Here is a 23,794-nt window from a genome sequence, read left to right as displayed (position 1 = left end):
GAATGCTGGATTTTGTCAGATGCTTTTTCTACATCTGCATCTATTGAGATGATCATGTGATTTTTGTTTTTAATTCTCTTTCTGTGGTATATCACATTTATTTACTTGTGTATGTTAAACCATCCCTGCATCCCTGGTGTGAAACCCACTTAATCATGGTGGATTGTCTTTTTGATATGTTGTTGGATTTGGTTAGCTATTATTTTATTAAGGAGTTTAGCATTTATGTTCATCAAGGATATCTATCTGTAGTTTTTGTTTTTGGTTTATGTTCTTTCCTGGTTTTGGTGTTAGGGTGATGCTGGCTTCATAGAATGAATTAGGGAGGGTTCTTTATCTTCTGAAATAGTGTCAAAAGGATTTGTACCAATTCTTCTTTGAATGTCTGGTAGAATTCTGCTGAGAATCCATCTCGTCTTGGACTTTTTTTGTTGGTAATTTTTAAACTACCATTTCAATCTCACTGCTTGTTACTGGTCTGTTCAGGGTATCTAATTCTTCCCGATTTAAGCTAGGAGGGTTGTATTTTTCCAGGAATTTCTCCATGTCTTCAGGGTTTTAGAGTTTATGTGCATAAATGTGCTCATAGTAGCCTTGAATGATCTTTTGTATTTCAGTTGTATCCATTGTAATATCTCCTGTTTCATTTCTGTTTTTTTTTTTTTTTTTTTTTTGAGACGGAGTCTCGCTCTGCCCCCTGGCGGGAATACAGTGGCACGATTTCGGCTCACTGCAAGCTCCGCCTCCCGGGATCACGCCATTCTCCTGCCTCAGCCTCCTGAGTAGCTGGGACTACAGGTGCCCGCCACTGCGCCTGGCTAGTTTTTTGCATTTTTAGTAGAGATGGGGTTTCATCGTGGTCTCGATCTCCTGACCTTGTGATCCACCTGCCTCGGCCTCCCAAAGTGCTGGGATTACAGGCCTGTTTCATTTCTTAATGAAGTTATTTTGATTCTCTCTCTTCCTTTCTTGGTTAATATTGCTAATGGTCTATCAATTTTATTTAACTTTTCAAAAATTCAGCTTTTTGTTTCATTTATCTTTTGGAATTTTTTTTTTATTTCAATTTCATTTAGTTCTGCTCTGATCTTGTTATTTTCTTTCTTCTGCTGAGTTTTGGTTTGATTTTTTTTCTTGTTTCTCTAGTTCCTTGAGGTGTGTCCTTAGAATGTCAGTTTGTGCTCTTTCAGTCTTTTTGATGTAGGCATTTAGGGCTATGAATTTTCCTCTTAGCATCCCCTTTGCTATATCCCAGAGGTTTTGGTAGGTTGTGTCATTACTGTTGTTCTGTTTGAAAAATTTTTAAATTTCCATCTTGATTTCGTTTTTGACTCAGTGCTCATTCAGGAGCAGTTTATTTAATTTCCATGTATTTGCATGGTTTTGAAAGTTCCTCTTGGAGATTATTTCCAGTTTTATTCCACTGTGGTCTGAGAGAGTGCCTGATATAATTTCAATTTTCTTAAATTTATTGATGTTTGTTTTATGGCCTCTCATATGGTCTATCTTGGAGAAAGTTCCATGCACTGTTGAACAGAATGTGTATTCTGCAGTTGTTGGATGAAATATTCTGTATATACCTGTTAAGTTCATTTGTTCCAGGATATAGTTTAAATCCATTGTTTCTTTGTTGACTTTCTGTCTTGATGACCTGTCTAGTGCTGTCAGTGGAGTATTGAAGTCTCCCACTATTATTGTGTTGCTGTCTATCTCATTTCTTAGGTCTAGTAGTAATTGTTTGATAAATTTGGGAACTCCAGTGTTAGGTGCATGTATATTTAGGATTGTAATATTTTCCTGTTGGACAATGCCTTTTACCATTATATAATGTCCCTCTTTGTCTCTTTTAACTGCTGTTGCTTTAAAGTTTGTTTTGTCTGATATAAGAATAGCTACCCCTGTTCACTTTTAGCGTCCATTTGCATGAAATGTCTTTTTCCACCCCTTAAGTTTATGCGAGTCCTTATGTGTTAGGTGAATCTCCTGAAGGCAGCAGATAGTTGGTTGGTGAGTTATTATTTATTCTGTGGATCTGTATCTTGTAGGTGGAGCATTTAGGCCATTTACATTCAATTTTGGTATTGAAATATGAAGTACCCTTGCATTCATCATGCTCTTTGTTGCCTGTGTGCTTTTTTTGTTTGTTTGATTTTGTTTTTTTTTTTTTAACTTGTATTTTTGCTTTATAGGTCCTGTGTGATTTATGTTTTAAAGAGGCTCTATTGTGATGTGTTTCCAGGATTTGTTTTAAGATTTAGAGCTTCTTTTAGCAGTTCTTGTAGTGGTAGCTTGTTAATGGTGAATTATCTCAGCATTTGTTTGTCTGAAAAGGACTGTATCTTTCCTTCATATATGATGCTCAGTTTAGCTGGATACAAAATTCTTGGCTGACAATTGTTTTGTTTGAGGAAGCTAAAGATAGGGTCCCAATCCCTTCTGGCTTGTAGGGTTTCTGCTGAGAAATCTGCTGTTAATCTGATAGGTTTTCTTTGTAGGTAACCTGGTGCTTCTGTCTCACAGCTCTAAAGATTCTTTCTTTCATCTTAACTTTGGATAATCTGATGTGCCTAAGTGAAGATGTTTTTGCCATGAATTTCCTAGGTGTTGTTTGTGCTTCTTGTGTTTGGATGTCTAGGTCCCTAGCAAGGCCAGGGAAGTTTTCCTCCATGATTCCCCCAAATATGTTTTCCAGGCGTTCAGAATTCTCTTCTTCAGGAACACCGATTATTCTTAGGTTTAACATAATCCCAGACTTCTTGGAGGTTTTGTTTATGTTTTCTTATTCTTTTTTCTTTATCTTTGTTGGATTGGGTTAATTCAAAGACCTTGTCTTCAAGCTCTGAATTTCTTTCTTCTATTTGTTCACTTCTATTGCTGAGACTTTCCAGAGCATTTCACATTTCTAAAAGTGTGTCCAAAGTTTCAAACTCTGAATTTCTTTCTTTTTCTTGTTCAATTCTATTGCTGGGACTTTCCAGAGCATTCCACATTTCTAAAAGTGTGTCCAAAGTTTCCTGAAGTTTTGATTGTTTTTTCTTTTGCATCTATTTCCTTAAATATTTCTCCCCTTACTTCTTGTATCGTTGTTTGGATTTTCTTGTGTTGGGCTCTGCCTTTCTCTGGTGCTTCCCTGATTAGCTTAATAACTAACCTCCTGAATTATTTTTCAGGTAAATCAAGGATTTTTTCTTGGTTTGGGTCCATTGCTGGTGAACTAGTGTGATTTTTGGGCAGTGTCAAAGAGCCTTGTGTTGTCATATTACCAGGGTTGGTTTCCTGGTTCCTTCTCATTTGGGTAGGCTCTGTCAGAGGGAATATCTAGGGCTGAAGACTGTTGTTCAGATTCTTTTGTCCCACAGGGTGTTCCCTTGATGCAATACTCTCCCCCTTTTCCTATGGATGTGGCTTACTGTGAGCTGAACTGCAGTGATTGTTGTCTCTCTTCTGGGTCTAGCCACCCAGGCAGTCTACCCAGCTCTGGGCTGGTACTAGAGGTTGTCTGCATAGAGTCCTTTGGTGTGAACTATTTATGGGTCTCTCAGCCATGGATACCAGCACCTGTTCTGGTGGAGGTGAGCTTGGGAGGGGGTGCAATGGTCTCCGTGAGGGTTCTTAGCTTTGGTGGTTTAATGCTCTGATTTTGTGCTGGTTGACCTTTTTCTAGGAGGTAGTGCTTTCCAGAGAGCATCAGCTGTAGTAGTATGGAGAGAGACCAGTGGTGGTCAGGGCCCTGGAACTCCCAAGATTATATGCCCTTTGTCTTCACCTTTCAGGGTGCATAGGGACTGATCACCAGGTGGGGGCGGGATTAGGTGTGTCTGGGCTCAGACTTTCCTTGGGTGGGTCTTGCTGTGGCTGCTATGGGGAAGGGGGTGAGATTCCCAGATCACTGGAGTTGTGTACCTAGGAGGATTATGGCTGCCTCTGCTGAGTTATGCAGGTTGTCAGAGAAATGGGGGAAAACCAGCAGTCACAGACCTCACCCAGCTCCCACACAAATGGAAGGGCCTGTCTCCCTCCCACCATGTCCCCACCAGTAGCCCCAAGTCTGTTTCTGGGCGGTGGGCGAGAGGGTCTTGAAAACTTGCCCCAGGCTACCTACTTCCCAGCTATGAAAGAAAAGGACTTGCTTTTTCCCTTCCCTCTGGAGTCTGCACACCGGATTCGCACCGACCCCTGAGTTCTGGCCAGGAGGCTTTTTATCCATTCAAACTGTTACAATGTTCAACTGGAGATTTCCTTCTCCCTGTGAAGTTTTATTCCCTGCTCCTCTGACTGCCCTCCCAGTGGATCCCTGTGGTGCCAGCAGGAATGACCTGCTTGGGAAGCCAGTGAGTTCCCAGGGCCTTTCTCCTGCTTCCTCTACTCCTGTATTTTGCTTGTCTCTCTAAATTGACTCAGATCCAGGTAAAGTTGGAGACTTCTCCCACAGACTTTCACTTTCTCCAGTGGGGGTGTGTGTTCAGGAGAGGAGGGTATCCCTTTCCCACTTCTGCAGTTGTTGCACTCACAGTATTTAGGGTGTCTCCTGAGACCTGCAGGAGCAGTTCACTTCCTTCACAGGGTCTGTGGGTCCTCTCGGGATTGCTGGCTTGTTCTTGCAGTCAACCTGGAGCTAAAATTCGCAAATGTGGGCCTCCACACCCTGCTCTGTCCAGTGCTGCAATCTACTCCTGCTTCCCATATGCCATGATGATTGGCCTTAGGTGTAAACGTAAGGCCCTTTCAGTTATTTTCTGAGCCTGTGTCTTTTCTGGTTATATGTGATGACTTTCTAATTTCCCCTACGTAGGTATTAGTCTTTGAATATCCAAGTCTTCACACTGTCTGTATCCTTAAAAAGGGAAAAAAGGAAAATAAGCAGGAGAGAAGGCACTGACCCTTTTTATCCCCTTGAAGTCACTTCAGTTGGATAAGGTGGGTCATGCAGCAATGGGCAGGGTGTACAACAATGGCCACCACCTCTTTGCACCTGTGACTGGGATCAGCAATCAACAATCAAAGTGCAGATTCCCAACATTTGGAGGACAGTTTCCTTTTTCTCACCTTGGCTCTTGCAAGCTCTGTGCAAGCTGCTTCAGGGACACATGTTCAGTTATGTGCCATGGGCCTGGAGGTGGTGGATGGGTAGGTACTACTGTACTAGAGCTAAAATTGACCGAAATTAACTGCATTTTACTGTCCAACACTTATATTGAAGTTGCAAGCCTTCAACAGACCCCAGAGTTTCTAAATAATAAAATAATTGCATCAAACAGATTCTGCCAATTGGTAAAATTTTGTTTAGCTGGGAGACAGATTTCCTGGTGCTTCCTACTCCTTAATCTCCTCTTTACCCTATATCTGTAATGCTCTTTTTTATCCCTGACAATTTTCTTTAATAATTTTCTTGATCCACTTTGTCTAAAATTAATATAGCTATTCCAGCTTTATTTTCATTAGTGTTAGCATGGTATATTGTTCTACATTGCTATACCTTTACTCTGTATCTAGACATTTAAAGTGCATTTTTTATACACAAAATATAGTTGGGTCTTGTTTTCTTATCCATCTTGACAGTCTGTGCTTTATTTTATTTTTAATTATTTTAATTTTAATTTTGTATTTCAATAGGTTTTTGTGGAATAGGTGGTGTTTGGTTATGTGGATAAGTTCTGTAGTGGTGATTTACGAGATTTTGGTGCACCCATTACCCTTTTTAATTAGTGCAATTAGATCATTGACATTTAAAATAATTATTGATGTAGTTGGATGAATATCTATAATATTTATTACCTTTTTCTATTTGCCGCTCTTATTCTTTGTTTCATTTTTGGTCTTCTATTCTTTGCCTTCTCTTGTTTTAATTGAGCATTTTATAGAATTCCATATGTAGTACATATTTACTACATTCATCTAGTAAAGAGGACATCATCCATGTCCTCTTTCAAACAATTCTACACCACTTCATGGCTAGTAAAAATACCTTATAACAGAATGTTTCCTTTCCTCCCCCCTGTCATTCTGTCATTAACGTTGCTAATACTCATTTCACTTATCCATAAGCTACAATCACTGATTGCATTTCACTCTTATTTTGAAAAAAACTGTTGTCTTTTAGAGATCAATTAAGAAGAAGAAAAATAAAAGATTTTATTTTATCTTCATGAGTTCCTTCTATAATGTTCTTCCTTTATCTAAATCCAGGTTTCTGACCTCTATCATTTTCCTTCCTTCTGAATAATTTTTCTTAACATTTGTTGCAAGTCAGATCTACTACTGACGAGCTTCCTTAATTTTTGTTTGTCTGAAAAGCCTTTATTTCTCCTTCATTTTTGAAGGGTACAGGATTCTAAGTTGGTAGTCTTTTACTTTCAACCCTTCAAATATTTTGCTCCATTCTCTCCTTGCTTGCATAATTTTTAAAAAGAACCTGATGCAATTCTTCCCTTTGCTTCTTTGTAGATAAGGTCCTACTTTCTCTCTGGTTCTTAAAATCCGTGCTGGCTTCTCAGCCTCTACACAGGGCTCTCTGTCTCACATGGAAGGCTCTCAGCACTTGGAAGCTTAAGGATCAGTACTGGCCCTTGGGAAAGCAGTGAGCAGAATATTGGACTCACCGTGGAGTTTCCGTTTTCTCTTGATCTTGGCTCTTTAACTCTTGGGTGTCTCTAAAACTCTTCCATGCCTTCACATGAATGTGTTTTGAATTTTTCAGGTGTTTGTCTAGAACTATTAGTTTGCTACAAGCTAGTCATCATACTTGAAATGCAAAATACAACACTGGGTGTATCACTAAAAAGAAGTTCCCTTTTTCTTTAACTGTCGTATTTTCGTTTTTTTTTTTTTTTTTATTTTAAGTAGTAATCACCTTGCAAAATTTTCTAATCAGCCAGGCATGGTGGCTCATGCCTGTAATCCCAGCAGTTTGGGAGGCCCAAGTGAGCAGGTCACAAGGTCAGGAGTTCGAGACCAGCCTGACCAATGTGGTGAAATCCTGTCTGTACTAAATATACAAAAATTACCCAAGTGTGATGTCAGGCACCTGTAATCCTAGCTACTCAGGAGGCTGAGGCAGGAGGATCGCTTGAACCTGGGAGGCAGAAGTTGTGGTGAGCCAAGATCACACCATTGCACTCCAGCCTGGGTGACAGAGTGAGACTCTGTCTCAAAAAAAAAATAATAATAATTATAGGAGTATATAGAAAGTCAAATAAAAGTTAAAGGAAAGACATGTTTAACATTTTAATTTTCTTTAGCCTTTTTTCCTCTGCACACATTTATATATATTTATTTATATATTCATTGTACGTACTGATTTGTAATTTTCTTTTTTTTTGTTTTTTGAGACAGAGTCTCACTCTGTTGCCCAGACTAGAGTGCAGTAGCATAATCTTGGCTCACCGCAACCCCTGCCTCCCAGGCTCAAGCGATTCTCCTGCCTCAGCCTCCCGAGTAGCTGGGATTATCGGCATGTGCCACCAAATCTGGCTAGTTTTTGTCTTTTTAATGAAGACAAGGCTTCATCATATTGACCAGGCTGGTCTCAAAATCCTGACCTCAAGTGATCCATCCACCTTGGCCTCCCACAGTGTTGGGGTTACAGGCATGAGCCACCATGCCTGGTCAGATTTTCTTTCTTTATATCAAACATTACAAGCATTTTTTTCAGGTCATTATGTATTATATAAAGATATAATTTTGTTAAAAAGTTGCATAGTCCTCTACTATATCTCTGTCTTCCTCAGCTATCTCTCTCATGTATACATATATGTACACACATACATATAACATCAATAAATAAATGTAATTTATTTAATAGGAATTCACATACATACATATATGTGTGTATATGTATTTTATGTATTCATAAAATTCATATTTTATGAATTCCTATTAAATAAATCATATATTATTTATTATATATGTATGTGTATATATATGTGTATATATCCTAGCAATAAGCTAGTGTTAAACAGTTGAGTTTTTTACCTTACTTACATTCTTTCTTTGTGTGTTTTTTTTTTTGAGATGGAGTCTCTCTCTGTCATCCAGGCTGGAGTGATGTGGTGTGATCTCAGCTCACTGCAACCTCCACCACTTAGGTTCAAGTGATTCTCCTGCCTCAGGCTCCCCAGTAGCTGGGATTACAGACATACACCACCACACCCGGCTAATTTTTGTATTTTTAGTAGAGATGAAGTTTCACCGTGTTGGTTAGGCTGGTCTTGAACTCAAGTAATCTGCCGGCCTTGGCCTCCCAAAGTACTGGGATTATAGGCATGAGCCACAGCATCTGGCCTACTTACATTCTTTCTTGTAGTAATTGGTGCACTTAAAAATTTTATTCATTTGCTTATTTACTTATCTATGATAACTTATGTAAACAAAATAAATAAGTAAGATACATAAGTGGCCGGGTGTGGTGGCTCACGCCTGTAATCCCAGCACTTTGGGAGGCTGAGGTGGACAGATCATGAGGTCAGGAGATGGAGACCATCCTGGCTAACATGGTGAAACCCTGTCTCTACTAAAAATAGAAAAACAAAATTAGCCGGGCGTGGTGGCAGTTGCCCATAGTCCCAGCTACTCGGGAGGCTGAGGTGAGAGAATGGCCTGAACCTGGGAGGCAAAGCTTGCAGTAAGCCGAGATGGGGCCACTTTACTCCAGCCTGGGCAACAAAAAGAGACTCTGTCTCAAAAAAAACAAAACAAAACAAAAAAAAGATACGTAAGTATCTTATATAAGTAAGATAAGTAAGTAAGTAAATTTACTTATCAGAATTTCTTGGGAACAATTTGTAGCCCTGAAATTACTTAATGAAAGAGATTTTTTTTTAATCCCAAGACTTTTGATACACACTATCACATCCTCCTTCAAAAATATTGTACCAATTTATGCCAAAAGTTTCTTTATAAAAAAGTTATTAAACATAAAAATAATGTTGAAATAGTGACTTCTGCTGAAAGAAATGTAATGGTGAAATTGCGGGAGGTGCCAAGTAATACAGGCACTAAGAGATGACTCACTCACTCATTCATTCATTCATTTGCTAAAAGGAAGTAATTTACGATTTTCTTAGGAGTTTATTTACTAGAGTGTCCATGGGTGAAATTCAGATTCCACTGGGCAAACAAGGAAATGAAAAATGTGGGAAGGGATTCCTTTCTAAAGAAGTTTGCCTGTGAAGGAAAGAGGAGTAAATAGTGCAGTTGCCAGAGCAAGTTGGGCCAAGGGAGACGTGCTGAGAGAGAGATTGATCTGTGCACGTGAAGGAGCTGGTGGAGGAGGCAGAAGCATGGAAGAGAAGACTACACATTTCATTGAGAGAAACAAAATCAAATTTTATTTTCCTTGAGGAAGATGGAAGGACCAAATTAATATGCCTTTTTTGGAATTTTGCCCTAAAGACCAAAATTCAGAACATTCTGCTGACAGAAGCCACAGATGTGGGCCAATTGTAGGTATCAGATCAGAGAGGAGAATCGCTTTTTTCCTGTAGACTGCCCCATGCACCGGCACCGTACCAGCCCTGGAGGTGTGTGGTGAGCCATGGTCCCTTTCCTCATGGCATGATTCGTGGTGGGGAAGACAGGTGTGTTCCCATCTCCGCGCCATTTGATGAGAACGATGCATATGTAGATGGTAGAGGACATAAATAAACTTCCTAGAGGGGATTTGGAAAGCCTGTTGCTGAGAGAGAACACAGGAGCTGTGTCAGGGAATATCGAGGCAGGTGCTCCTGGGCATGGTGCCTTTCTTGTTGGAGGGAAGAAGGCTGCAGCATACAGAGATGTAGACGGGTACAGGACATTCCAGGAAATGCAACTTGTTTGTTGTCTTTAACTGGCAGCCAAAGTATTGTAAAACCGGAGAGAGTTCAGGCCCACATAGGAGAGGGGTCAGAGCCTGAGCCTTGTCTCACTGCCCAGCTGTGCCCTTGTGGTTATAACTGGGCATGTGCATAATGACTATATGTGTCCTTCTGAGATGTAGCCACATGGTCTTCATTATATTCTCAAAGGGGCTGTAGATCCCTTAAAATTCAAGACTTGCTGCTGAGGGCAAGGGGCACATTTGGCAGGGTTTGAACCAGAAAAGTTGAATCATTGCCCTTCCATGAACAAGCTTGGGGCTTGTAATAGTTTCCCCTTGTTTCTCAGGACAGCTTGCTTCCCTAATAAGCCAGCTTGATAAGGTCGGGCCACAGAAGGCGATGCCTGCGAGGCACTTACGTGAGCAGAGCGGGTTGGTCGAAGGGGCAAGGATGCAGAAGAGGAGGTCGTGCCGGGCTCTGCCACTGCAGGAAGACCACGGGCTCTTTGAGATGGAGGCCTGCACTGTCCCCTACCCCTCCTTCCCCCTGCACAAATGTGATTATGCCTCTGCAGAGCGACTGGAATCAGGTTAGCGTCATTGAGCAATGCTGAGCCGGGGTAATCAGAGCCTGGAGCGGAGCAGGTGCTGGCTTTAAAGTGGCTTCTGAGAATTAGGACAGGCTGACTTGTAGCTCAGCCCCACGTAGACAAGCCACTTAGAACACTGTCCTCGCAGCCCCCAGGCCTCCTCCTTACCATAGCAAAGTGCTTGGGTTTGTTGGAGTGAGGCAGGAGAATCGCTTAAACCCGGGAGGTAGAGGTTACAGTGTGCTATGGGTTTGTTGGAGGGGCCTCTGGCATGGCCCAGGGTGCTGAGCTCATTAACTGATGTTCAGGGACTGGTGTCCCAGGGCTCCTGTTTGCCCAGCATGTGGCAGGACAACAAGAGCGAACCAAGCCTGGGGTCACATTTGGTCTGCTCCTGCCTATTTGGGTGTCCTGGGACAATTACCCACCTCTTGGAGCCTCACATAAGTCAACTGTAAAATGGGGATCATGAACATATCTAACTCATAAGGTGGTGGCACTTAAATATCATATAGGAAAGGCTCTCAGCATCAGGCTTGCTGCAGAGTTAGCCACAAAGAACATCGCCCCTAGTCTCAACCTAGGCCACTGCCAGGACAAGGCAGAGTTTTATCATTTCTACAAAGATGTTTCATACTCAGACCAAAAAAAAAAAAAAATCAGTAATTACAGAAGAATCCAAGAATAAAGGTTTATTTTAACCAAAATCTTAAGAGAGATGCAGTATTACTGTTTGGTGAACATCATTCTAGATGCTCTTCTATGTACACATTAATAGAGAGAAAATAATTCTAATAAGGGCGCACTTAACGTATTAATTTTAATAATAGAAGTTATTGGCTGGACATGGTGGCTCATGCCTGTTGTCCCAACATTTTGGGAGGCCGAGGCGGGTGGATCACCTGAGGTCAGAAGTTAGAGACCAGCCTGGCCAACATGGAGTTATTGCCTTTAGTTTAGTGTTTAACTGAAGAAATCAGGTGAAACAGAATGAATTGCTAAACTACAGATATGTCATTTCTAAGATATGACTCTGGGAGTTGAGAAAATAAGTTTCAAGCAATATTAATATTGTTAAGTCATTCTTTGTTTTTTCGCTATTCTCTTAAGGACAAAGATAAGGCATTCTAAGACTCTCATGCTCTACCAACTGAGTAGCCAGGTGTCTTAGACAAAGTGCTTTAACATTCAATTATATGTCAAGATGAAATTGCAAGTAGCAGAGAAAAACAACACAGTGACTTCAGTTCCCACTAAATGACTCATCTTGCCAAAATGAAACAAATGTGGAGAATTCTTGATGCTTAACATGAGGAGGGGACATCCAGAGGTTAAGAAAGGAGGCTGACAGCACCAGGAGAAATATTGAGGTATGCAAGATGTTAGCCTGTTGGCACCTGATAGACTGGGCAGGTCTGTAAGTGCAATATGTTGTATTGTAGGTAAGAAAAATAAAGCCCAGCCAGGTGCCAATGTGACATGGAGTTGGGCCTCCAATCCAGGGCTCTGTACCCCACATACGTAGTTTAACTACCTGTATTCACTGTGCCTTTTTACTGTCTGTGCTTCTGATGCTGTGACACCTTTGGGTCTTGCTGACCCTGGAGGGTCTGCCCTTCTCAGGGAGAGGGAGCTCCTAGAGCTCTTAAAAGATTCACTTGCAAGTTCACCTTTCAAATGCAAAATCATCAGTACAGAGCCCCTACCCCACCACCTCCTCTGTGGGGCTCTCGCACTCTGGGCCACTCTCGTCTTGCCCTGAACGCTTAAGGCCTAGGTACCAGACATCTAGGGACAGCCCCTGCTCCAAATGTGACCTGGAGCAGACCAAATGCGACCCCAGAGCCCACTGAAATTATTCAAACCAACTGATTCTAATCCTGCTCACCCTTGCCCTGCCTGGTTCTTCCTGTGGAAACCACAACACAGGCTCTTGCTGCTGTTTTTCCTCCATCTCTCTGCTGCCCAACCAACCCTGGTGCTTCCCCATGTCCCCCTCCCCTTGGGGACTGTGAGGAACAAGCTGTTTTTAATGGCAGTCATCTCCTGACTTGTTGGACTCACCATCCTGAACAAGAAGAAAGCCTACATTTAAACAGACTGCCCCTGCTGTGCCCGAGGGTAGCCCCTTGGGGGACTGACTCCCTTGGGCATAGCTCAATGACACAGAGAGCCCTTCCAGGTCCAGCCAGGACCTGTTTTGGGCCCACGTCCCAGGATTTGGCATGGAAAACTTTGGTCCCTGAGCAGCCATCGCTCTGTCTGAGAAGTACCTTGTCCAAACCAACCACCTGTGAGAGGAGCAGGGCAAGGCCGTTGAGATGAACCTTCCACAGGCTGACTCCATGCTACCTGGGCATGAACACTTCATCTCTCTAAGAGGAAAAGTTGGTTTCCAGGTGAAAAGCAAGCAGTCATAGGTGAAATGGAACCAGAAAGTTCTCCAACTGGGGTTCTCACATACAAGTTTCTGACCTCTCTGTTTATCCTCAGGACACATGGCATTGCTAAGACTTTACAGGGGGCTCAATAAAGGTCACACAAATTTAATTCTATTCCACACTTTTGTCGCATCTGCAGAGAAATTTCATTATCTAGACTGCATGACATCCATAAATCAGTTAGGCCCTTTGGTTTTGTAAACATAATGTGCATTTTGATCCTTCGGAGAGAGCTGTTTGAACTCAGCAATAGGTTTCAGCATCTATGCAATGTCCAGCAACGTGCAAATGCTCAGCTCAACACAAAACAATGAGACAGGGCCCCTGGTTTTGGGAGCACCATGGGTCTGGAGGGAGAGACAGACACGTGTGTGGGTACAACACAATCAGGCTGTGCCAGTGCAATCGTAGCACCACAAGGTCCTCAGAGGTCGAGAGAGGCCACAGTGACTCCTAGCCTGCATTTTCTGAGTTGTGTGACTGACAGCACTCAATGCTTTCTCAGAACATCCCTTTTAAAATTATTTTCAATGTCAGCAGTGTTTTCTCATGACCTCCTGAGGGTTCAATTAATCTTTGGGAACAGTATCATTCAGAAAGAGAAAGGCAGAGGATTAAAGCTGGTAAATGATACTCTTGCTCAAAATCCTAGTGTGACTCTTAACTGATGCCAAAGGCTGTTCTGAAAGAAGCATTCCACGAGCGCCTTGGCCAATCTGGGCCCTGCTGGAGGGAGCCTCATCTCTACTGCACTTGCTCTGTTCTGTGCATTGCACATGTGTGTATGCACACACACACACAGACACATACACACACAGACACACACACACACCCCAAACTAGGAAAAAACCCAGGCTTCCACTCCATAGTAGTAACTATGTTCTTACTTTCTCTATATGTGTATATATATATACACACACACACATATATATAGAAAATAAAATAAATATGCTTGTGTATATTTTAATTATAATTTAATTAGATTATAATTAAATTAAAATGCACATATGGAATGTAAGAACATAGTTACACTAATGTTACATAGAACATTAATTAAAATTTAACTAAAATATACACACATACATATATATGTATATTTAATAAGGTAGAATATAGGTATCATTGTCCAGATGGTAGAATGCTTCATTTCTGCCCCAAGGCACCCTGGAAAATCTTTTGCAACTTCCCGGTTTCTAACCTCAGAGCTTAGTTTTCTGTCTGCAGATCTGTTTCTCTTAACCTGCTGTGATGCTTTCACCCAAAGATTCAATGTGTATCCATGTCCTTACGTTTCCATGTAGCACACATTCATTGGGATCTCGGCTCATGGCCTTGGTTTGGACCATGGGGCAATGGTTGCTTGTGTGGAGGTTACAGCGGTGACTGGCACCCAGGGGATAAAAGGTTGTCTGCTTTTTACCCTCTAGGTGGTTGCCACCCTGGGGACCACAACGTGCTGCTCCTTTGACAATCTCTTAGAAGTCGGTCCTATCTGTAAGTATCTGATTCCATTTTCTTTTTGGAAAATGTTCTCTGTATATGGGAAATTTAGCAAGCCTTCCTCGTTGATCTCTCTTTCTTGTCACTAACTTCATATTGTGATGGTTTGCCCAGCTCTTCTCATATTTGCAATAATAACACAAACCTCATTAGCTTGAACTCCACAAACTCAGAATTTGGGCGAACTGGAAAAAGCTGAGCTTAGGTCTACCAACACACTATTTGTAAGAAAAAATATTCTAAGCAATATAAAAGTTATGTAAAATTGCAGGCTATGTTGGCTCTGTTGAGGAGAATAAACTCTTCAAAATCTTAGAGTAACCACCCTCATATGTGGGTCATGCATACACCTTATTTGAGAATCGACCACGCCTGAATTTAATTATCTGGTATATCCCGTTTTCACCTTTTTTGGAATTACTAAATGCAGTTAAGAAAATTGCCGAAGATAGTTTAGCAAATCAACACAATGAAACTGGATTTTGCCAAGCAATAATCTGTGCTTCAGATGTTTTCCTGGGTCACTCTCACCTCCTCCCTCCCTCATTCAGAGATCTTAGGTTTTCTCATTGAGATTAGGATGCTGTACTTTCAAAAGGTGAACGTGAATGAGCAACTCTGTTTCTAGAGTTTCACCTTTGACATGTAGCTTTGGGAACTCAGCAGGCCTTGAAGCTGCTTCTGTGGACAGAAGAACCCTCGCAGGGCAGGGACACTGGCTCAGGGGGCTCCGCCTTTATCTGTCCCTCTGGGATGGGAATGTTCTGACTGCTTGGCTGTGAGTGGAGCTGCCCAAGTGGGGCCTTCAGACCACATACCGGTGGCCTGTGCCAGATCCTACGCCAGCTACCAGGCAATTGGCTTCATCCTTAGTCTGCATAAGCCAAGCACAGTTCTCACCTCTCCTAACCCAAGAGTCACCCATGGTCCATACTCAGAGGAGTGGACCCTCCTCTCCTGGGCGTTGGCCTGCCCTCTTGGGGTCAGCAGCTGGGGAAGGCCGGTGCTCAAGGTGCAGGTGCCCTCGTGTGAGCTGGACATGGAATTGGTGACAAGGAAGCTAGGGTCCAGCCCAGGGCCCACCCCTGAATCTTACATTCTGAGCTTCATTTATGCTCTCTGTAAAGTGAAGAGAAAAGCCCCACTTGGGCTCATAAAATAACAATATTTCCCCCCAGGATTACTCAGAGAATGAATTAATGCAGGGAAAATGCACCATCCCAAAGGTGGAGTGCATTGCTGCACAGCAAGGAAGGCAGTGCTGGGAACTACTGGGAGGTGGGTGGCATAGACTTACCCACTCTCACGGGGTTTTGCTCCACCGTGTATGCTGTGTGGCACACAGCTGTAAGAACAACTGGCTGGCAGTGGTCGTGCACAGCCCTGGGCTGGGGAGAAGGGATAGAACTGGCTGACTCAGGACTGCAGCCACAGCACTGGCCTCATCAGCTACAAACCTTCATCAGCTCAGCCAAGCAACTTGGAGTCCTCTGACTCAGATGTCAGGCTAAGAACTGAATGTCCTGGCCAGTAGCCGGCTGATGTAATTCCCCAGGGCTATCGGATTTAAAGGGCTGAGGTCTTCTGCCGGACAGAGCCCACACGGCCTGCTGTCCCCTGGACCCAATGCAGGCTGCCCGCTGGACCATGGAGATGACAGCCAGCGTGTGTCACCTGCCAGTCACAGTGCCCTGGATGTATCCAGCTCAGGCCTTCCTGCTGTCTTGGGGCCCCCTCTTCTTTTCAGAGGCTGGAAGCTGTGGACAGAACTTGATTTATGATTTGTTTGGTTTGAAACACTGAGGTTGCTTTTGGGGTTGTGCAGAAGGAGCTGACATGGGTAAATGCCAAAACCCTTTCATTCATTGGCAGAATGCATAGGGGAGGTCAGTTTTGACAATTCCTTTTTTTTTCCTTTTTTCTTTTTCGTTTTTCCTTTTTGAGATGGAGTCTTGCTCTGTGGCCCAGGCTAGAGTGCAGTGGCGCAGTCTCAACTCACTGCAGCATCTGCCTTCTGGGTTCAAGTGATTCTCCTGCCACAGTTTTCCAAGTAGCTGGGATCACAGGCACACACCATCACGCCTGGCTGATTTTTGTATTTTTATTAGAGATGGGGTTTCACCACATTGGCTAGGCTGGTCTCAAACTCCTGACCTCAGGTTATATGCTTGCCTCAGCCTACCAGAGTGATGGAATTATAGGCATGAGCCACTGTGTCCAGCCAACAATTCCATTTTTATTGATGGTGGTACATTACTAACTGTTGGTGGTACCTTAACAATTAAGTCAGCACCTTTTTACCGACTTTCCCTCTCCTGCTACCATTTTCTTATCACCAGATATTTAGCATTCTCCAGCTCCAAGCGGGACTGTTCCGAGAGCCTGAGCTGACCTTATTCTATAGTATGATTGGAATAATCTAACATAATTCAGATAAGTTATTCACCCACCATCATTTGACAAAGAAAACAAATCAGAAGATGGTTTTCTTCCAATTGCTGCCTTTGGAAAGACATTTCCTTTTTATTGCATTTGAAATGATTTGCCAGTGAGGGTGTTCAGATTGGTCTACTTGGATGAATCAGTTGTCTGGCAGGTTTTACTGAGAAGAAGATGAGATACAAAAAGTGGATAGTTGAAGTCAGTTAGGTTGCTGGTGGGGAAGTGGGGAAACTGAGGATGAGGGTATGGGTTGAGTTGAAGAGGCCATCTCAAGGAGTGAGGAAGGGAATAGCACAGGGCAGGCAGCCAAAGCTGCATCCTGAGGTGCCAGCATAACTGGGGGAGGACGTGCAGCTGGAGGGGCAGCCAGGTCTGCCTCAAGTTCCCGGGAAGTCTCACAAGGAAAGAGTCACTGGCAGCAGGAAGCCGGAGGGGTGTGAGACTGTCCCTTCCCTCCCCACTGAGGCAGCCTTGCCTCGGGGCTAGGTGTGTCTCTGGTGCATGCAACTGCTCAAGCTCTGGCCAAGGTCTCTGTGTCTGCCTGGTTCCTAGATGGGCCGTGCTATGCAGTGTGTGCTGTTAGCGGATCACATGCCCACAGCTCCATGCATCCCTGTGGAAACCAGAGAAGTCCTCCAGAGTCCACTTCCCTTGGGGGTCTGTAAGTTCCCTTCTGCAGGAGTTGTAGGCCAACTGCAAGCTTAGAGGGAACACAGTCCTCCACAAAGTCACTGCTGATAAAAGACGTAAGGCATTTCAAAGCTTTGACTCAGTCTGATCATCAGGATGAAAGCCCTTGATTGGATCAAGGTCAAGTGTGTCCTGCGGACATGGATATCCACCCCAGGGCATGGGAGGCCAAAGGTCACAGAGCAGTGTGGACCTGAACCAAGGCTTAGGGGCTCATCACCTCCCCCAGAATCAGTCTCACCTGGTGCTTGCATACCCCCAGATGGATGCAGCAGTGAGCCAGGAAGAGCATAAGGCCTTAGGATTTACATAGTTTCTCCCTGAGGAGTCACTCAGTAATCATGGGATATCCATCCCTGTAGCTCAGATCAGCGGTAAGGTTGAGAAGAACCTCAGATCCCATCATAAGATAGGTGTAAATTTGAAGCTTGCTGTAGTCTGAACGTTTGTGTCCACCCCAAAGTCCATTTGTTGAAATCCTAATCTAAGGTGATGGTATTGGAGGTGGGGCCTTCCAGTGGCCATGAGGTCACCACGGTGGAGCCCTCCTGATTGGGACTGTGACTAATTAGTGCCCCTGAGAGTCTCACGCCTCACTGCACAATGAGCACTGTGGATGGTGACTGAACAATGAATCCATGGATCCCTACCTGTCAGGGTCAGCACCTGACACTGGTATCCACCCTGTGAGGCTAAGGTGGCTTGTGCCCTCTCTGCAGACTTTCACCCTTCAACTCTTACTCTCCTGGGTGCCTATGGCTGAGAGGCAGCAACCATGAAAGTCACATTTATTTCTCCCCTGCTCAGTGCTAGGGTCCTGGCAGGCACATTGTAAATATTCCCTCGCTCACCCCTTGGGCCTGTGGGTACTATTTCATCTCCATCTTCCTGGGAGGAGAGTGAGGCTTGGAGAAGTAGATAGGGCCCCTTGGCTGGGGAACTGCTGGAAGCGGGAGTTGAGCCCAGATCTGTCAAAACTGAGGGAGCATGCTACACCTGTGGCTCTCCCAGCTCCTGAATGAGGCAGCCCCTGCCCACAAGGACAAGGCAGCTATGTATGGTTGGAAAACAGAAACCCTGTTCATGAAGGGGGCAGGGGATGGTCTAAGATGGTGTAAAATAAAGAACTTAGCCTGGTGGTGGGGATGGAGTGGGGCAGGTAGAGGTCAGCGTGGACTGTGTGCAGAACCCCTCGGGTGATGTTTGGGGGAGGACTTGAGAATGGATTAGCAAAGGGAACCGGGAGGGAATTCCAGGTGGGTGGAAAGGGTGGTGTCGCTGGAGAGAAATGCAGGTGAGTAATATGAGGCTGTCACACGATGGTCCCTCGGGGTTATACTTAGCCTCCAGGGTCAGGAGAGAAAACCAAGGGGTACAGCTGCTTCCATTTTCCCTGGTGTGTGTCTGGGACCAGGAGCACACACACTGCCCTCAGCTTTCGAGCTTTCAAATGAGGGGGCCTTTTGGGGATTCAGCCATTAGTTCAGCAAATACTGTTGGCATGCTCCACGCAAGAAGGGTGCTCAGACAGGGCGAGGTCAGCTGGCAGGCTCCATGGTGAGGCATCCGTCTGGGGACTCACGAGTTGCTTCTGGACTTTAGGCAACAAGGAAGACATGTGGCTGCACGTCGATGCAGCCTATGCAGGCAGTGCATTCATCTGCCCTGAGTTCCGGCACCTTCTGAATGGAGTGGAGGTAGGTGCGCCCTTCGCTCTCCCCAAGGCTGTTTTCACAGCGCTCTGTTATTGACCTCTCCCTTCATGAGGAGCTGACATCCAATTTCTCGCTATCGCGGTTTGTTTTAGCCAGTTATGTTTGAACCAATTCCCACTTCCTCAGAACAGGGGCTGAGAACCTTCCTCAGTCATACAGCCTGTCCTCCTGAAATACTCCTGACACTTCAGTTCCATTTCAATCTACACAAATCCCAAGCAGAAGGATAGATGTTAGCTTATAAAACTGTGGGAAAGTAGGAATAAAATACAAACTTAATGCACTTAAACTCAAAAGAGTAATTTAAAATACCAACCCGCAATTCCATACAATCTGGTTCAATATGACAGTCATGTTCTGCCCACACGTCTGAACATGGTGTTCACTTTAACCAGTATTGAATGGGAAGCTACCAATGCATTTAAATGCCCCTAGGCAGTCTTCTGGGATTGTAAAGCATGGTCTTTAATGCTAAGTGAAATGCCTGCTTCTTTTGAGAAGAAGCAGTCAAAATTATTGACCAATACTCTGCTTCTCCAAAAAGCAACAGAATGTAAATTGGTACAGACTTAACACAAAGAAATGACCTTATTGATATACTGTGGTGTGTTATTTCAGACTCAAGTGGGATTTCATTGTTGGTGGTGGCTCATAGGGTAGGACGTCTCTCCTCCCCAAGAACTATGGCATATAGTTCAATGCCATAGAGGGTCCTGAGAGGCAGTCTTTGGCAGTGTGTCCATGAGAAGGAGGTAGCAAAGCAGGGGAGCTGTGGCGCTGGCCAAGAAAGAAATGCCTTCTGCCAAGGGGCAGAAGGTGTCGTGAGACCTCACCCATGTGTGATGGAGGATGAAGGGCACAGTTCTCTGCATTAGACTCCTTCGTTTGAATCCTAGATTTATCCTTAGGACTAGCTGTGTACCCTTGGGTGAGTTAGATATCCTCCCTATGCCCCATAAAATAGATATCATAAGAATACATCCCGTGTGGGATTGTCGTCAGGGGTAGATGAGTTAATCATGTTTTAAGGGCTTAAAAACAGTGCCTGGCGGACAGTAAATACTGAACTTGCATTAGGTGCTTTTGTTATTTTCTACCATATCTTAGAAAAACTTTCCCTTGACACCTTCCTCTGCTTGCATGTCAGACTTGCTAATCAATATTCTAATTACAACTTTGAATTCTCATAATGTTGTAATACCAGAAAAATGGATACCAGAGGTATAGAATACAAATGGCCCCATCTTTGGAAAGAACAATCCTCTTACTACTAATGAATGAAGTAGTATTCTGGTTTATGTCTCCATCACATTCATTCACTCATTCATTCAATAATTACTTGTTGAGTACTTAATACAACCTAGGACTTAGATGATGGATCCTTGCGGGTAAATGGAGCTTCCAAAGACCTATGTAAGTATTGGGGAGAGGGTATAGTATATGAGAAGTTCTTATAATGTGATGCCAGTACCCAGCTGATATAGTTCATTGCCAGTAGCTAGTTTGGTGGGTGTTTGGTGCTGGGAAGTGAAGAATAAATCTCTGTATCATATAAATGCATGGTATTAGGGAGATAATCTCCATTATTTGAAATATCTTTCCTGGGACAGTTTCAAACGAGGAAGGGCTAAGCGATCCTCTGGGATTTACGTGCCCTCCCCAAGGCTGGCCTGAGCTTGATGCTCTTTTCTAACTCTGGGTATCGGGTTTAGGGCTCATGATCTTTTCCTACCGCTGCTCTTCTCTTCCCCATGAACTGACAACTTGAGGTTTCATCTTTCATAGAAGGGTGCCTCATTGTCAGAGCACCGCAGCAATGGGCATTCCAGCCAGACCCTATCAGCAGCAGACAGGATTTCATGCTCTACAATGAGTCATTACCATTTTTCCTGCATTATTGCTCCTTTCCGTGCCCAGCTGAGGGCTGTGCGTCTCAGTGGGGCAGATAAGGAGGCTGCAATATCCTGTTGTGGTCCTGCCCTTAGAGATAAGAGCCTTTCTCTCCATTAGCAGAAGGAAAATATCACTGCTGGGTAATGAGAGAAGTTTAAACAGATCAGCCCCATAGGAGGGAACTCATAAAACTCCTAGCAAACAGAGCCCCTCTTTAACCTTTTGTCTCCTTTTATCAACAAATGAAACTTGCTGTAATTTCCTGTCCCTTTCTCAAAATTACTTTTATTGAAACCTAGAAGGAAATGAACCTGGGTCTCCAGAGCGGGTTGATGGGGAAGGTTGTCATCCACCGACCAAATGTCTCCCAGGATGCCCCCCGAGGCCCCTCAAGCCTCTGCTGCTTCCTTGGTGCACATCCCTGGAACCAAGTAGACAGGAGATGCCCTAGGGCCTTGGGAAGACTGAAAAGTTTCCCAGTAGGAGAGTCAGCCAGACCCCAGCCTCACTGCAGCAGCCACCTTTATTTCAGTATCAATTATGAATCTGGCCCCACGGCCAAATCCCTGGCCATTAAGGTGGACCCTGTTCCTATTCACCAGTCAGATGATAAACCAGGACATGCATTTGAAAAAGAAAGCACCATTTATGACAGCTCAGTGAAAATGCAGAGTGTCCTCCTCTACCACTCTTGGTGGTTGATATCTCTTATTTTCTCCTTGAAAATAGGGTAGCCCGTAACACTGATGTACGCAGCCGGAGCCAGTTGTTCACATTTGTTACCCAGGATCTTCCAGCCAGGGAGTCTGTAGCTGTTAGGAATACAATGAACTTGAGTATTGTCTTTAAAAATAAAAGAGCTGGTCGGGTGCAGTGGCTCACACCTGTAATCCCAGTACTTTGGGAGGCTGAGGCAAGAGGATGGCTTAAGCCCAGGAGTTTGAGATCAGCCTGGGCAACATATTGAGACACCCTGTCTCTACAAACAAAATTTTAAAAATTAGCTGTGTGTGATGGCACATGCCTGTAGTCCCAGCTACTTAGGAAGCTAAGGCAGGAGGATTGCTTGGGCTTGGGAGGTTGAGGCTGCAGTGAGCCATGTTCATGCCACTGCACTCCAGCCTGGGCAACAAAGTAAGACCCTGCCACTCAAAAATAAATAAATAAATAAATAAAAGAGAGAGAGAGAGAAAAACATTTAGGTAAATGGGGAGAATTGTTGATATGTTACAGCAATGCTGGCAAAAGAACCCATCAATTACATGAAAACTGGGTTTATCCCTACCTACTGTAGAGTAATTACAAAATTTCCTCTTTCCCACTGTTTATCACGACACTTGTAGTCTGAGAACTCTGCTAGCTCAGCAAGTGGAAGGAACATCAAGCATAAAGTGTTTCACAGGCCAAATCAGTACAATTCCTGTACATTGTACTTGTGAAGGACAATTCCGATTTTTCCAAATATTCCAGTAATTTAAAATATAATATGGATACATTTTATGTCACATTAGATTATGTAAATTTGAAAGTGCTTTTCATTTGGGAATATAAACTTTTACTTTTAAAATTCTTGTTCCATTTTATGGGGGTACAATCTAGATATAGCAAAACATACAAATCAACTCTAAATACATATACCCCCATGTACTTACCACTCAGATCGAGTAGAACAATTCCAGCAATGCAGAAGACTCCCCTGCCCACTGCAAGTTACTACTCCCCTGGGAAACCCTACCTGGCCTCTATCACTATGGATTAGTCGTGCCATAAACTTATATTATCATGTATGGGATCTTCTTTATAATTAAACATTTATAAGGAAAATGTTTTCTTTTTCTTATTCTTGTTCTTTGGCAGTTTGCAGATTCATTCAACTTTAATCCCCACAAATGGCTATTGGTGAATTTTGACTGCTCTGCCATGTGGTAAGTTTCCCTGCTCACAGATGTCAGTTGCCTGTCCCCACTGCTCTTCCGAGGTGACGGTGCATTTGAAAGAAGCTGGCAGGGAAGATGCCAGAGCCAAAGGGGTGCAGTAGTCACTTAGCTCACTGCTTGCTGCCATTTCTGAACCCTTGATGGAATGATTGCTAATTCTTAGCCTCGCTGGAAACTTTTATCTAGGGAATATCATTGCAACATACTGGCATAAGAAATGAGAAGCCTAAAAATGACAATCAGTAATTTGATTTATCCAGCATTAACAGAAAACAAATACAAGTACACACTTCTAATTCAGTAGCCTCTGTGTTTTCATTCTTAGATTTGTAACCAGTCTTAGCCTAATGCTAAGTTTAAGCAATCTGAGTTCAAATGCTTAAAAGTATTTGCTAAGGCCGGGTGTGGTGGCTCATGCCTGTAATCCCAGCACTTTGGGAGGCCGAGGCGAGTGGATCACCTGAGGTCAGGAGTTCGAGACCAGCCGGGCCAACATGGTGAAACCCCGTGTCTACTAAAAATACAAAAAATTAGCTGGGTGTGGTAGTGCATGCCTGTAATCCCAGCTACTCAGGAGGCTGAGGCAGGAGAATCGCTTGAACCTGGGAGGCAGAGATTGCAGTGAGCCGAGATCATGCCACTGCACTCCAGCCTTGGCGACACAACAAGACTCTGTCTCAAAAAAAAAAAAAAAGTATTTGTGAAGGAAAAATAATAGTAACCATGTTTCCTAAGAATTTCCCTGGGAATTCTTAAAAACAGCATGATAATACCTTGGTGATATTTAGAA

General features: G+C 43.6%; 1 protein-coding gene across 12 annotated transcripts in view; it reads left to right on the top strand.

Moving 5' to 3' along the window:
- Positions 1-23,794, top strand: part of DDC (dopa decarboxylase) — a 105,191-nt gene that overhangs the window by 47,195 nt on the left and 34,202 nt on the right. For 11 of the 12 annotated variants that reach the window (XM_031936014.1, XM_031936016.1, XM_031936013.1 and 8 more), the window contains 3 exons: positions 14,255-14,321; positions 19,062-19,156; positions 22,925-22,992. In XM_031936014.1, coding sequence (XP_031791874.1) covers positions 14,255-14,321; positions 19,062-19,156; positions 22,925-22,992 — 230 coding nt within the window. The remainder of the gene's footprint in view (positions 1-14,254; positions 14,322-19,061; positions 19,157-22,924; positions 22,993-23,794) is intronic. The other variant, XM_031936015.1, reaches the window with a different exon arrangement.

This window comes from Piliocolobus tephrosceles, chromosome 8 (genome assembly GCF_002776525.5).
Source record: "Piliocolobus tephrosceles isolate RC106 chromosome 8, ASM277652v3, whole genome shotgun sequence".
Classification (NCBI taxonomy): domain Eukaryota; kingdom Metazoa; phylum Chordata; class Mammalia; order Primates; family Cercopithecidae; genus Piliocolobus; species Piliocolobus tephrosceles.
The sequence above is the reverse complement of the archived record's forward strand: the minus strand, read 5'-3'. Positions and strand labels throughout refer to the sequence as shown.